The sequence below is a fragment of the Haliotis cracherodii genome, unplaced genomic scaffold (genome assembly GCF_022045235.1).
Source record: "Haliotis cracherodii isolate W230 unplaced genomic scaffold, xgHalCrac1.p SCAF_8, whole genome shotgun sequence".
Classification (NCBI taxonomy): Eukaryota; Metazoa; Mollusca; class Gastropoda; order Lepetellida; family Haliotidae; genus Haliotis; species Haliotis cracherodii.
In genome coordinates this window covers 36,694,616-36,709,810 of record NW_027266341.1, presented here as the reverse complement: position 1 = coordinate 36,709,810, position 15,195 = coordinate 36,694,616, and the positions used below count along the sequence as shown (strand labels likewise).

The 15,195-nt window shown below is 39.6% G+C and overlaps 2 protein-coding genes across 2 annotated transcripts; both read right to left on the bottom strand.

Annotated features, from left to right (window-relative positions):
* Positions 1–187: 187 nt before the first annotated feature.
* LOC139449877 (uncharacterized) lies at positions 188–3,501 on the bottom strand. Its single transcript, XM_071231447.1, has one exon. It carries the CDS (start codon positions 3,016–3,018, stop codon positions 1,687–1,689), a length of 1,332 nt encoding a protein of 443 aa, XP_071087548.1. The 5' UTR covers positions 3,019–3,501; the 3' UTR covers positions 188–1,686.
* A 520-nt stretch (positions 3,502–4,021) lies between these two features.
* LOC139450111 (transcription termination factor 4, mitochondrial-like) lies at positions 4,022–5,939 on the bottom strand. Its single transcript, XM_071231763.1, has one exon. It carries the CDS (start codon positions 5,906–5,908, stop codon positions 4,634–4,636), a length of 1,275 nt encoding a protein of 424 aa, XP_071087864.1. The 5' UTR covers positions 5,909–5,939; the 3' UTR covers positions 4,022–4,633.
* Positions 5,940–15,195: the final 9,256 nt, after the last annotated feature.

Sequence of the window (15,195 nt, the reverse complement as noted above, 5' to 3'; positions counted from 1 at the left end):
GAAAACAACTCCTTAATGAATTGTATAAAATCAGTAAAACACATTGTTTTATTTTGTTTGTTTTGTTTTATTTTACATTATACAAAACATGAGCATATGGTGCACCCTCTTCAGGCAAGGCCAAGACTTATAATTTCAAAAACCAATTCGAGAAGGCTACATTTAAGGAAATTAAAATATTGTCAGGGTTAGTCTGAAGTTAATTTGGTGCAAAAGCTCTCTAGATATGAGAGTTATGACAAAAAAAATTAAAAATTTAGTTAATGTTTATCATCCCCAAAACGGAAAAGGATTTAAACTTGACCTGACTGACCATGGCACTTTGTTATTGGTGTTGCTTCCCTCAGGGTTGGATGAAGACCCATGAATGCGTTAAATATCACTTCAACGTGAGAGGTCGACAAATCTGGTACACATACTCAAAAGAAGTTAAAGAACACACAATTCTTTTATGTTACTAAAGCTACTACAGTAATATGTAAGGTGTTCTTTAACTTCTTTTGAGTGGTATATATAATCAAAGGCAATAGCAACTGATCATATTATGTTTTGTTATCTCCTATAATAATCATCATTATAATTGTGACGCAGTTTGTTCAGAGAATACATTCCAAGCTACAAAGAATTAAGTCTTACCTGTCCCAAGTGAATTGATCCGTTGGTCCCAAGCCTTGGCAAAGGACTTCACGAAAGGGGCTGGAGATCTCCAAAGGGACTGTAGATTTCCAAAGGGGCTGGAGATCTCTAAAGCGGCTGGAGATCTCTAAAAGGGGCTGGATATCTCCAAAGGGGTTGTACATCTCCAAAGGGGCTAGAGATCTCCAAAGGGACTGTAGATCTCCAAAGGGGCTGTACATCTCTAAAAGGGGCTGGATATCTCTAAAAGGGGATGTAATCTGCAAAGGGACTGTAGATCTCTAAAGGGACTGTACATCTCCAAAAGGGGCTGGATATCTCTAAAAGGGGATGTAATCTCCAAAGGGACTGTAGATCTCCAAAGGGGCTGTACATCTCTAAAAGGGGCTGGATATCTCTAAAAGAGGATGTAATCTCCAAAGGGACTGTAGATCTCTAAAGGGACTGTACATCTCCAAAAGGGGCTGGATATCTCTAAAAGGGGATGTAATCTCCAAAGGGACTGTAGATCTCCAAAGGGGCTGTACATCTCCAAAGAGGCTGTAGATCTCTAAAGGGGCTGTAGATCTCTAAAGGGGCTGGAGATCTCTAAAGGGGTTGGATATCTCCAAAGGGGCTGGGGATCTCCAAAGGGGCTGGAGATCTCTAAAGGGGATGTAATCTCCAAAGGGGCTGTAGATCTCTAAAGGTGCTGGAGATCTCTAAATGGGATGTAATCTCCAAAGGGGCTGTAGATCTCTAAAGGGGCTGTAGATATCTAAAGGGGCTGGAGATCTCTAAAAGGGCTGGAAATCACTAAAAGGGAATGAAAATAACCGGACATTTTAGGATGACATATCTTAAGAATTAACGAGTGAAGTTTGATTTTATATATACAATGATTATGGTGTGCCTTTCAGCCCAATTAAATCATAACATTAAATTTTAAAAGAAAATGAAGTGAGAAGTTTGGAGTAATGCACTCCTAAGAAAAAATATAAGATAATAATAATATGATAAAAAGATTACAGTTACTTCTGCCTTTGATTATATAATTCAACATTATGATGATCACTTTCCGATGACATCCTTCAACAATAAAACCTCCTTCAGAATGTCGGGCAGGTCGAGGTGCCTCACCACCTCCAGGATACATCGGGGCTGGCGCCGGATAATGTCCCGAATCTTAAAACAAGCAAGCTCCTGTAAGCCTCTGGCATTACTCTCCACCTGTCGAAGTCTGTTCAACGTTGACTTACTGAAGTCAGGACTGTTGGACACTTCAAGCAGCAGCTCTGATTGAGGACAATATCCTGCACCAACTAACAGATCCAACATGTTTCCTACTTTATCCAGGTCATCTAAGTTTAATCGTGTCATCATTGTCACAGGGATTTTAACAGAAGCATTCCTTTTTATAAAGAACTTCAGAAGGTTCATATTCTCGTGTTTCCATGCTGCCGATACCTCACTATATGCTGGAGAGGTTCCAGGCCTGGCACCCGCTTTGTAAAGAAGGACCACCATCTTCAGCCCTCGATACACTGCCATATGTAGAACAGGCCTCCCTTTGCCACTCAGTATATTCACAGAAGCACCTGCCCTCAGGAACGCTATCACACTTCCCATGGATCCCATCATCACAGCATAGTGAAGAGGAGTCATTCCTGAATTATCTTTCTGATCAATGCGAGCCCCATTGGATAACAGAAACTTGATCTTTTGGGGCTTACAGGTCACTTGTTTGGCAACTAAATGCAGAGCTGTCGCACCGCTCAGATCACATACGTTTACATCAACACCAATTTCAAGCAATTTCTCCATGATGTCAAACTCGTGGTTCAGGGATGCTTCTAAGAAAGGATGAATAAGTGTATCAAAAGGGAAGCCTTCACCTAGTAGGAAGTTGAAAATACTCAAACTCCCAATCCTGGCTGCGAGATTCAAAGGCCAGAAGTTACCAGTTTCGTTTTTTGCTGCCGGTGAAATATTTCTGTTCGAGAACCAGTCCGCAATGCCAGGACCATCAGCCATCATGATCAGCGCCTTCAAGTCACCCCAGTCTAAATCGGAAGTTTTATCAAATTGTTCATCACTATCTTGCACGTCATCCTTGCTTGGGTTATAAGGCTTAGTTAGCTGGACCAGGCAAGCATCATTGTCTTCCTCATCTTCCTCATCAATATCGTCGTCTTCATCACTTCCTGCTTCTATTACGTTTCTATCTTCACCTGCGTAACTTTCATCGCCAACATCTTTGGACAGATCAATACAAATGTCCGACATGTAGCTTTCATCTGATCTGGCATCCTCGTCAACATCAGTATAGTAGCTATCGGTGTCATCGAAGTCCTCATCGTAGTCGTCGTCGAAGTCGGAACCTGATTCGTCTGCATTCTCCATAGCTATCAAGTCCTGAAATGTCAAGATATTTCATATTGAAACTGAATGCATTCCCTGTACTTTATGTGTTGTTGTTCACTGCCACTCAGCAATATTGCAGCTGTACCATGGCAACATGTAATCAAGTGTGGACCAGGGACTAGGAACTCGGCAAAATCAGTGCCCAACGACTATTTCCCAAACCTGTCGGGGAAGGAAGGGATGATTTAATTATTTTGTTTACTTCTTTTGTAGGAAACAAAGTTATAACAGCAAACCTGAATACAATTACCGAATGACCTCTTTTGGCCACACCTGCTGCTCAAGGTGTAAAAGTGACAATAGAAAAGTTACTTATTAACTGTACATGAAAATGAAAAAGGTATAAGTGATAGGGTCATTCTTAATGGTGAGAAAGGAGAAATGTATTGTAAGAGGCCAAACATTGAACCAAATTTCCAACATTTGTTGGCTCCTCCAGCAGCATGTTGGCTGTTTGTCTGTTGTTTTCCTCTGCACAGTGATTGATATTATGAGCAAGAGGCAACACGTTCAGGGCACTCTGACACACCAGCAACCAAGTCACCAAACCTGACCACCTGATCAATGAAGTCGGTTCTTATGACCAGCAAAGGTGGAATGCCCACAATTAAGCATTAGAGTAATAAGTATTACTCGTGAGTTCTTTTGGCCATATCTCAGGAATAACAAGGCAGGGTCACCCAGTGTGGACTTCACACATTGTAGCCAAGTGAACGCCGTAACATGGTTACTGAACTGCCCCATGTTGAGTTCGAGTTCATGAAAAACACAACTCACATGATGTTTTTTATCCTTACTCACACTATATATAATTGACATCACCACCAATGAATTGTAGCCCAAACCAGTAAAATTATATGCAAAATAATCGTTAAAATACCATTACAAATGTAACATTGTTTCAAATGCAAGTTTATTATCAATACAACAACACTTGCCAATAACAATTCATTTATTATGCATATGTCTGATAAATCTCCAAAGTGCAGTCCACAAATCTCCCTCCCCAAACTTCTACAAATGTGCAATGAAATATTTATCTTAAGATCAGTTCTGTTTCTCTTTGATGAGGCTGTTACTGAAATGCAGATAAACAAATTGATCATAACTTCACACACGTAGTGCTAACAAACATTCCAAGCAGCATGTTTCTGTTACCATGGTTATTTTATTTTTCCCACCTAAACCCAACTGACCAAGCATATAAAAGATCAATTTCAACTGTTGTTTTTTAATTCTGAAAACAGTTTATATGTTAATTTTAGGCACACAATAAAAAAATGAGCTTTAGAAGAACCACCAGTTTGTAATTGGGATGTCACGATTCACCAATATATCAATGCATCAATTCATATTTTAATCCAGGTTTTACTGAAAATAGTTTTGATTGGAATGAGACATTATTTTTTGAAAATATGACCAGATATTCAGGAGATTTCAAGCCTGTGTTTGTGGCCTAGGAAACCTAAAAATTCACTCATAGCTGCTGTGAAATAAGTATCACCACACACATTGTATTGTGAACAAAGTATTGCGATACATATCGATTCTGGGAGTAATCTTAACATGACATCCCTAGTTCGTATGTGATATCTTAGTCAGAGTCTGTCTTTGCATTTTCTTTTTCCATTTCAGAGTTTGCTTGCAGTCTGCAAAATGTCTTGTATTCAGCTTCATGCATTCCCCCAAACTGTTTAGCAAACTGATGATCACTCGTGGCTATAATGTCTTTAAGGATAGGATTGTTGCTTCTCAGGAGCTTGTCCTCCGTGAAGAACCCAGTCCGCAGCAGGAACACATGGCGATTTCTCACATGTTCCAGGGAGTAGCTGAACAAACCAGCAGTCACCATTTGTCTCTGGGATACCTTCATTTCACTGAAAACATAATTAAACTTTCCAAGGATCTCATCCCAGTTGTCCAGTAACACATCTGGTGTTTGGCACAAAATCCACAGAACATCGTCCTTTTTGAAATATTGTTTCATCAAGGTCACCCTGTCCAGGATGAATTTACTATCAAGGCCAAGCAACCTTGGCTCCTTCACAATCACCTCCTGAAGATGCCTATCGCTGACACCAGCTCTCAGTAGAGTTTCATACAGGTTCTTCACAAGTTGTTGCTGCAGCAGGGAAAGGTCGCGAACTGTCATCAGCATCTTAAAGATGTCTGACACTCGAAACCCATAGTGTTTCAGCAAATGTAGGACTTGTTTCAGCCTCCTGGAGCTGATGAGTCCCGGCTTCTGCATCAGCAGTTCCTTCACCTGTTCCATGTTGAAGTCCTCCGACAGGAGGAGATGGATGACTCTCTCCACATTCCGTACTGGGATGGACAGACACATCTTGTCCACCTTAACAGCTTCCACTAGGACAGTCCGGGCCAGACTCTGTACCTCTTCCACGGCCACATCAGTCTGATCACGCTTCAATGAAGATTGACTGCCAGGTGACAAACCTTCTTCCGCAGATCTCATCCTAGTTTCTTCTTCCGACTGTGTCTTCATTACATCACGTTTACCATGTGCTCTGTTCTCAGCTGAGTAGCATCTTCTAGAGTCAATACTGTTTGAAACTGATGCTGCTTTAACTACAAAGTGTCTGCTTGACCTCTGCACCATCAGCACTTGTAATGTACACACTGTATCTAAAACATTTGGCCTGAACAGCTTTCCTTCTCTATTTAGTATATTGTACACATGGTCAGATGAACCTGTTGTTCTACAAGCATGATAAAGTCTGAGCTCATTGCTGCTGGCTAAGTCTGGGCAAGGGACAAGTACAGTCCTGATTCTACCACTGACTTGTACCCCGGCAAACAATTTGGACAGAGAAGAGTATCTGTGACAACATCCCAAACCGTATCTCATAGCTGTCACTTGAACCAGTCTTGAATATCTTGTTCTGTAAACAAGAGTAAAATGTGTCAGTACTGGGCATTCTGTAACTTTTTCATCTTGGAACTACATCCAAACTCGTGTTTGTTATTTTTCTTATCTCAGCAGATTGTGTCTATTTCATAATTAGTATCTTGAGTATTTGTCAATTTCCCGTGATGACACACCATTTGCTTGAATGAAATGAATTAGGACTTGCTTCGATAATTTTATTGATTTTATTCTTTTTTTTCTTCAATATGAATAAGAGTGCTGCAACGAATGTGCTATGAGATAAATATACGATTCATATCACAAATATAGGGTAGGGAATACAAATATTTATTCACGAATACAATAACAAGTCAGCAGTTGATGTATTATTTGTTATATTCAGTGAAAAATAAGAACATAAATTATTTGACATGGTTGGTTAATTATTAATATATTAAACATTGACATACTGCACTTATCCATGTATGAGGGGCGTTCAATAAGTTTTGCAACTTCAATCATGCAAGACCAAGTCGCAGAATATCTTTTGCACTTTTATTTTCAATATTATCTCAATTCACCTAGATATACTTATTCCATTAGTAGTATAGGTAATAGGGGTTCTGGACCACTTCCACTGGAGCTGGATTCATATACCTATACTGCTACTACAGGGGGAATTTTTTATGCCAAAATGATTATGCGATTCAACGATAGTCATGATTTGTATTAAACGAAACATCAATATTAATTAATAATGAATAAAATTTACTATAGCCCACGAGGATATTGGAAAGGTGTAGGAGCAATAAAAAAATTAGCCACCGCGGCTAAGGTATCTAAAGATGTGGCCAAGGATTGGTTAAAGAAACAAGCGTTGTGGCAAATATACTTACCAGCCCCGCGTTATATACCGAGGAAGAAGTTTGATATATTTACGACGAATGAAGTTCATCAGGCTGACCTCTTGTTTCTTCCTCACGATAAGGTAAAACGCAAAACGTATAAATACGCTTTAACAGTAGTGGATGTGGCTAGTCGATACAAAGAGGCTGAGCCATTAACCTCGAAAGATTCAACAGAAGTAGCTAATGCACTGAGTCGCATATATAAACGCGGACCGCTAAAATGGCCTAAGCTATTTCAAGTAGATCCCGGTCGAGAGTTTATGGGATCGGTAACTAAACTTTTAACAAAGCACGACGTCAAAATCGTCCGTGGTGAAAGAGAGGCCCACCGCAGTCAAGCTATCGTCGAAAGATTTAACAGGACTCTAGCGGAACGTTTGTTTGGCTATCAGTAAGGGATCGAAATGAAATCCGAGCGATTGAGATCAACCGAATGGGTGACACGATTATCAGCCGTTGTATCAGCGCTGAATAATGAAGTAACGAGATTAATAGGGAAGAAACCATCCGATGCGATTAAAATGAAATCCGTGACTTCCGAATCTTCAGCACCGAGGAGAGGCAAAGAACAAAAACTTCCGGATAGAGTAAGGGTAAGATATTTATACCAGCCCGGTGAACTCGAAGGAGGCCTACGTCGCGCAACCGATCCCATATGGTCCCTTAAGACGTATAACATTAGTCGATTGGTTACGAAAGAAGGAGAGCCTATTCTTTATTATCTTCAAGATGGACCGGGTAGGGCATTTGTACGAGAAGAGTTGTTCATAGTTCCCGACGGTACGGTATTACCACCATAACCATAAGCATAGGTAGTTACACCATCATTATCAATCCATCTCTTTGTATCTAAGGGGGATAATGATGTCTTGTTCATTCTTAATCCATATATCCTATGATCATAACTTCTTAAAGAGTTCATCTCGTGTTTGAACGTTCTACCATTGAATAATGATTCTTTATACTGTTCGTGCTTGATATGCTTTTTTACCACATACTTCTTAACACCCTTAGCTTTTCTTATCTCTCCATTATCGGATTTTTTTATAGAATACATCTTAGGTCTTAATCCTACATACTCCGCTATAGGGGTCCTAGCACATTCATCCTTCATCTTACCTAACACCTTTTTATTTACAACGCTGTGCAGTGGATTATCTTTAGGGTAATCGCTCGTGTCGTACATATCTATTTTTTCTGCCATATCTTTATACACATCCTCGGTTTGTATTTCCATCAACAAAGAATCTGTGTCGGTATATAACACCTCGCATCTATCGCCGTATTGCTTCTTAAGTTCGTTGTAATAAAAGTCATACATTAAGTGTTTTGACAAGTCGAGAATACTCATACCGACGTACACCGGTCTGTTGAATTTTATATTACTCTTCTGCATATGCAACGCGGCTAAGTCGTTATCGAATATCTTGCTTCTGTTAAAAGCCGGACTGGCTATGAGTTTCCTGAGTCTTTCTTCCTCATTAGATCTGACTAATTTAACATCAACACGCTTCCTTAGATTCTCCATAGTTTTACCGAATACCGAGTTATTCATGAGCTTATACAGATTCTTTTCGAAATCGCTGGTGGCTATCTTTCTTAAATCTGTGTTCAGCCTTATATAGGGCTCCATCCAAGGGCTTTGATCGAACTTTAGAACTCTGTGTATTTTCTTAAGTTTCATACCTAACGATAGATATAACTGGAGATTTCTGTAGTGAACTATATATTTTGTCTTATCCATCAAATTTGGTACAAGTTTTTCTACGTTAGCTAACCTACTATTACCCATTAATGAGCGTTGATATTCCGACATCCAGTCTTTGTTAACCATTAATCTTTCGGGAGCTAGCGGATAACTGTTATGGTCTTTATGTAAGGAACTCGGATATTCCAAGTCAACTTCTAGTATGTACCCTTTATTCTCATCATTCACATTGATATCATTGACCCATTCAAAACCACCCGTGGGTAAAGGTTGACTCATAGCCCATCCGTACAAATTGTTAGCGTCGAGATATAATATATGTGTGTCGGGTTTACTCGGATCGTATCCTTCCACTAATTTATTATTAGCCTTAGAATACCTTTTCGCTGCCATCGATATACCCCCTCTTAATCCTTTCTCAATAAACAAGTGCATATCGTAATCTGTGAGTAATTTTAGTTCTACGCCGGTCTTCTTCAACAATGCATCCCACGATAGTCCGGGACTGGAATAGTACCATGCCGGGTCCAAGCCGTATTGTTTTAAACACGTCTTTCTAAATATCTCGAATATATCGGCGAGTAACAGTACATCGGTTTTTAAGTAAAGATCGTGATAATCGCCTAAATTCTTACAACCTAATTTATCCCAGACCGTCAGAGCGTGTTCATAATCTGCATCTGTTATTCTAGATTCCGTTAAGTTACTATAGAATGATTCGAGGGGTGGTAATTCAGTTTCTTCGAATCTAGACCAATCATCCATATATTCGTAAGGATATACACCTTTTCTCAGCAGCAAATGACGAGTTATTTGATCGGTATATTTATTTGTTATAGCGAAGTCATCGGGATTGTTCGCTTTAGCTAAATTGTCCAGGGAAGATAACAGAAACTGTACGGAGTCTATGAATCTAAGCCCATTACTTTGCTTTATTCTAGATTTCCCATCCTTGTCCCTATAATGTATAGGTTTAGTCAACGAGAACGATATGTATTTTTCCATATTGTTAGGAATGCACGTTAAACCGCCGTCGGTCTTTGAGATAGCTTGCATAATGAGATGTGAATCGTATCCTCTAAGGTTATGAAACACAACGGGGATGGGTATTGTTTGAGCATTCATTTTTAGTTTCAAGTTACACTCGTTATGAGCGGCTCCCCGATAATTACCCGTGACGTGACAATGATCTCTTACGGAATCCCCATCCAGGGGTTTATTACAAACGTGACAACTCGTTGACTTCTTGTGGGCCCTCCAATCATCTATCGTCAAACGCATGGGTTTCTTACACGATAATTCTTCCCTGATTATTCTCTCTTCATTTTGTAAATATTCTAGGAACTTTCCCGCTGCATCGGGACCTCTGTAAATCACGGGAGTGTTTGTTTTCCCATCATACCTTACAACTATATATCCAAACCCACAAGGAATATGTTCTTGAGTTTTGTACGTAAAACTACTATCAGTATTGCTTTGGTTGGTATTTTCTATGGGCTTGATAAGCGCTTCGAAGTCGGCGTAAATTACGTACGGTACTGGCATTTGATTACAATAATGTTCAAATTTTAATATATTTTTTCCCTCTTTAGGCATATCGATCCTGATAGCTGTCTGTCCAACACCTCTACAGTCTTCTTTATGTGATTCTAATAGATCTTGTCTGCTGTACCCATGCAGGCATCTTTCGCAGAAATATTTCTTTCCCTTATATTTAGTTTGATCGTATAGCACCCTGTTTAAACTCTTTATCCACGTATAATGATATTTACCATCTTTTTCGATCAGAAATGAATTGATTCTGGGAATATGTTCCGGAGCGGAGCTTATTCTGTGTACAACAATTCCTTTAGAATGTCCGAAAACATTTATAGCTAAATTATTTTGCTTTTCCACCTTATCAATTTGTGATATTGGTGTAGGTTCGTCTATACCATCAAAGTTGAGTCCATCGTTTTGGGGATAGCTAGAAGGTCTATCCGGATGCTTGTCTACGGGGAACAATGCAGATCTTATCATCATTCTTAAACAATCATCGGATTTATTTTTTACGTTAATTATGGCTTTTTTCTTCTTATAATACGGGGGTAAATCTATATAAGATCCACCTTTGAAGGGCATATAATTTGCTATATCTAAATATAAACTATCGATTCTATCCACACCCCAACCCGAACCTCTATTAGTCCAGCGTTCTAAAGTTTCCTGTATCCTCTGAATTGATGTATCTAATGATGCGTTTATAGTATCGGATTCGGTTATAACTTCTTGATTGCTACGGAAATATGGTTCGGTATATTCGACGCTATCGTCTGCGTTACTTTTACTCAATGTCATTTTAATCGTCAGCTGGTATTTTATACTTTGTAAATCATCTAATTCCTCGTTAATTTTACTCGATATGATGGGCTTAATATCGTTAACATCCATGTTGGAATTAATATCCATCTTCCAACCTCTTAGATATTTACCAACGCCGGCGGATGTGGGTACAAATATTAATTCTTGTTGTTGTTGATTATCATTATCATTATGTTGAATATCATCAACATCATCATTATCATCATTATTATCTAGTAAAGCGATCAATTCAGCTCTTCTCATTCGAGAATAACCTCTCAGCCCACTGTTTCTCGCTCGAACTCTGAGTTCTCTAACAGTCTGGGGTGGTTCCAAACCGAGTAAGGTAATCAATTCAGCTTTTCTCATTCGAGAATATCCACGTAGACCACGTTGCTTTGCCATAACCTTCAACTCTCTGACAAAAACCATTGTGGTATATGCAAAATGATTCATTTGTCTAATTGGTTGTTTTCATATATCTAAATACGTATCCTCCCCAACCTATTCCTCTCATTGATGTAATCTCTCTTCCTAGCATAAATAATCTGGTTCCTGACCCTATCAGCACCGTGTTTCTTACATAAACAATAATGACCTTTGACCCCTATCCCGCATTCAGAACACGTATAGTTTATGTGTCCACGTTTGATGTAATAATTGTGTATACCGCAGTAAACATCAACACAGCGGCGGTTACATAGAGTCGTCTTCCCCATGAGTGTAAACTTGCAGTTATTCATGGTATATACATCTATCATATCACTTGTCTAAATGCAAATTACATCTACACTAGTGTATAGCTGAAAATCAATACTGCGGATAACCCAATAATAACAAATGCGACCTCTCGGTCTTTCTGAGCCTCTGAGGGTGTATAAAACTGACTCATTGTTGGTATCTGTATTGGGTCGAGTTTTTTCCCATAAACGAGGTAGTATTCGTGCATGGCGGATTCGATATCCTTAAACGTTTGAATTGAATGTCCTTCCTTAATCAGTTTTTCATGAATAAAGTCTAATCTCTTCATTCTCTGCTGCGTATATTGTAACTGGGCTGCTTGGTATTGTTCTAATGCTTTGTTATGTCGTTTACGCTCCTCTTCAACTTCTTTAGCGTTTGATTCCCTCATACTGGAAAATAAATAATTACTCCCCGAAAAAGCTAGAGCATTAACAACAGCTCCACCAACCATCATCGCAATTGATGCCATATGAATATAAATATTCAAATGTTTAATTACTTCATTATGTCTTCCGGGATAAGTCCTTGTTTGATGAGCATATCCTTCGTTGCCATTGCTAATCCAATATCCAGAATCATCATACCTATGTCATATCCATTAAAATCTAGCTTGGGAGGTGTGGCTTTAGTAAGCATTTTAGCCATACGGGCATAGCCAATGGCCAAGCCGGTGACCACCGCTGAATGATACGTCGCGTTTACCAACATTTTACCGTCTGTAACTGGAGTAGTCATGCTTCTTATAGCATTATATGAGGACTAACCTCTAATTGAACTTGTTGTTGCATAGGGGGTGACGTTTTCTCTTCTTCGGTCTTATAAAAGAACCATACAGCCGCTATACCAGCAACTCCTACTAGTGCCCATGTTTTAATCGGATTTGAATTATTTATTAATTTTGCTTTGCGCGCCAGCCCTCCCTTCCTTCCTGCGGCTATTTTTTTGGGGTTCTTAGTAACTCTAGCTTGTTTTTGTGGTTGTTCCTCATTCACTTGTTCCGCAATCTGTTGTTGCGTTTCCGCAATCTGTTGTGTTTCCGCAATCTGTTGTGTCTCCATTTATATTATTAAGTGGGCACGTATGTTTAAATTGACAATACCTAGCCGTTATTAAAGCTGTGGTTAGCGGAGCTAAGAACATTCCGAATCTATGATAAAACTCACAGCTCACTGAGCTTATAGCGTGTTCGATGAATGGGTCTTTCTCTAGAGATTCGCATAAATACATGCGATGTTCTGCCGGGATGGGGAGAAACGTACTAGCTACGACTGTGTATAGTTGTAATATAGACGACCCTATAGTTTTAGTCATGGTAGCTCCCAGTCTAGACTCGTAACGCGCGTACAGTTTTTTAATCTCTTCGTCGGTCATGTTATCAATTTTTTCGATGGTATAATTTTCTCCCAAATATTGGGAACATTTTCCACCGGCTACCAAAGCCGCGAGTCTTTCTCTATGTTTATCTAAAGATATATCTACATCAGATTCTTTGAGAATTTGTTCGATGAGTTCGTCGCATTCCATAATGTAATACCTAAGGAGATATTTAAGTCTAACATAATATAATATGACGTATCCAATACATCCGGTAATAATGAACTGTTGCGAAAGAATGATGATTTCGAACCACATTTTATGTAATATTAACCGCTAATGTTCAATTTGCTACAATTTTGCTATAATTTGCTATAATTTTGCCATATTTGCTACAATTTTGCTATAATTTTGCTACATTTTGCTAAGCAATTGCGTAAGCAGCTGGTTGATCGGTTTTTAATAAGAGTTTACAGTGCTTCGTTGCTGCTAACAGTTTTCTGACTTTGTCACGTTCATTCTTGGTATAAATGACGTCATTTTCGCGTAAACATTCCTCGAATGAATCTCGATCTTTGCAATGAAACAGCGCTACCCATTTGGTCTGCTCTCTGAGATCTTTCAGGACAGAGTTGTATTTTTGAGTAAGTACCCAAACGCTATGTTGAGTATGCCGACCGGAAAATGCTAAATACGAAAGCATATCTTTCTTTTTTGTTAATTCTTTACTCGCGCTGCAGTCGTCTATTACGAAAAGGGTTGATTCTCCTTTGTATTTTTCGTGACATACTCGGAGACAGTCTTGTAAACGATCGCCCGGATCGACTCTGTGTATTCCGTCGTCATTCATTACCCAATCTCTCGATAAGTATGTTTTATTAACGCTTATAGTCGGGCACAGAATAATAATATGATCGAAAACGTCCCGATAATGACTTTCTAAAATATCTAGAATAAAGGCTGTTTTTCCGCAGCCCGTTTGCCCGCATATGATAGCGCAGTGCGGATCTTTAGGTAAAAGATTATCAATAGATCGCTTGCACGAATCTCCCATTTTGTATATTAAGTTGCGCATCCATAATCACGTACAAATATATGTTTAATTTACCAGCCGCTTCGAGGAGCTTCGATATCTGTATGGTGGCACCCTCGCTAGCATTTTCTATTCTCCTCCCACTGCCGTGTAATTGGTCATCGTCCGTTGTTCGCATGTCGAGCCATAGCGCGTACTTCGAGGTGAGGTATTCACCCATCGATACACTCCCGAGAGACAGATCTTTCACGACCGCGTTAACTTCCGGAGAGCGTTTTATAGATGGAAGTTTTTTAATCTCATCCCACTGTTGATACGATAGCATTCCTTGGCTATATAGTTGATTAGGAACGCCCTCGATAGTCAATTCTACTTTCGTAATCTTGGGATTGTAGAACTTCTCGGTATTTCTTTTAAACGGATCGGAGGGGTCCTCGAACAACATTAAAATACCCTTCAACGACCTCGTGGGGACGTTTAGATTGATATTCCAAATCGTATCTTTTTTGTCCAACGTGATCTTTCGGTGTCGCAGCACGCGATCGTACAAAATGGCTAAACTTCCCGAATACTGGTTACGAATTTGTCTGGCTAATTCGGGATCCGTTATCATATCGTACTCGAGCGAGATATTGTCAATGGAATAGCTAGCATCTACATTAGCGGATCTGATTACTCTACCGTAGTCGTTAAAAGTGAGTTCGTATTCTAACCTATCGCCGAGGGATGCTTGATAAAAGGGCATGTGGGAATCTAGTAATTCAAAGTCTAGGGGAATATAGAATCGGTTACCTAATGCGTCGGCAACGGCCTGATCTTTTACGATGGTACCATCACCATTTTCAGCGCCCACGCGCAGTCTCAATGTGTTCTTATTACAAATTCCTTGGTACTGTAAGTTTTCCCGCTCTTTATCCGTTCTCCAGAGATCCATGTAACAATAGTATACATCGCTATCGTCGATACTCAAAACCTCATTACCGCTAATTTTAATAGCGATTTTCTTGACGATAGCACGACCTAAGTTCTGAACGGGCTCCCTGTTAACGTCGGTAGAATTCAAAACAATCGTAAATGCTAGTCGGACAGTTCCCGGAACTAACACATCGTGTGCGCCGAGATTAGGAAAGCGAACCAGAAGCGTTTGATTCTGATCGATGGTACTAGGGTTATTAGTTATAGTTACAGACTGACGAATTGCTTTGACCCCCAATGGATCCCGAAGTCTGCGTTGTGGGTT

Coding starts and splice junctions, on each gene's coding strand:
- LOC139449877 (XM_071231447.1), bottom strand. CDS start 3,018: ATGGAGAATGCAGACGAATCAGGTTCCGACTTCGACGACGACTACGAT.
- LOC139450111 (XM_071231763.1), bottom strand. CDS start 5,908: ATGAGATACGGTTTGGGATGTTGTCACAGATACTCTTCTCTGTCCAAA.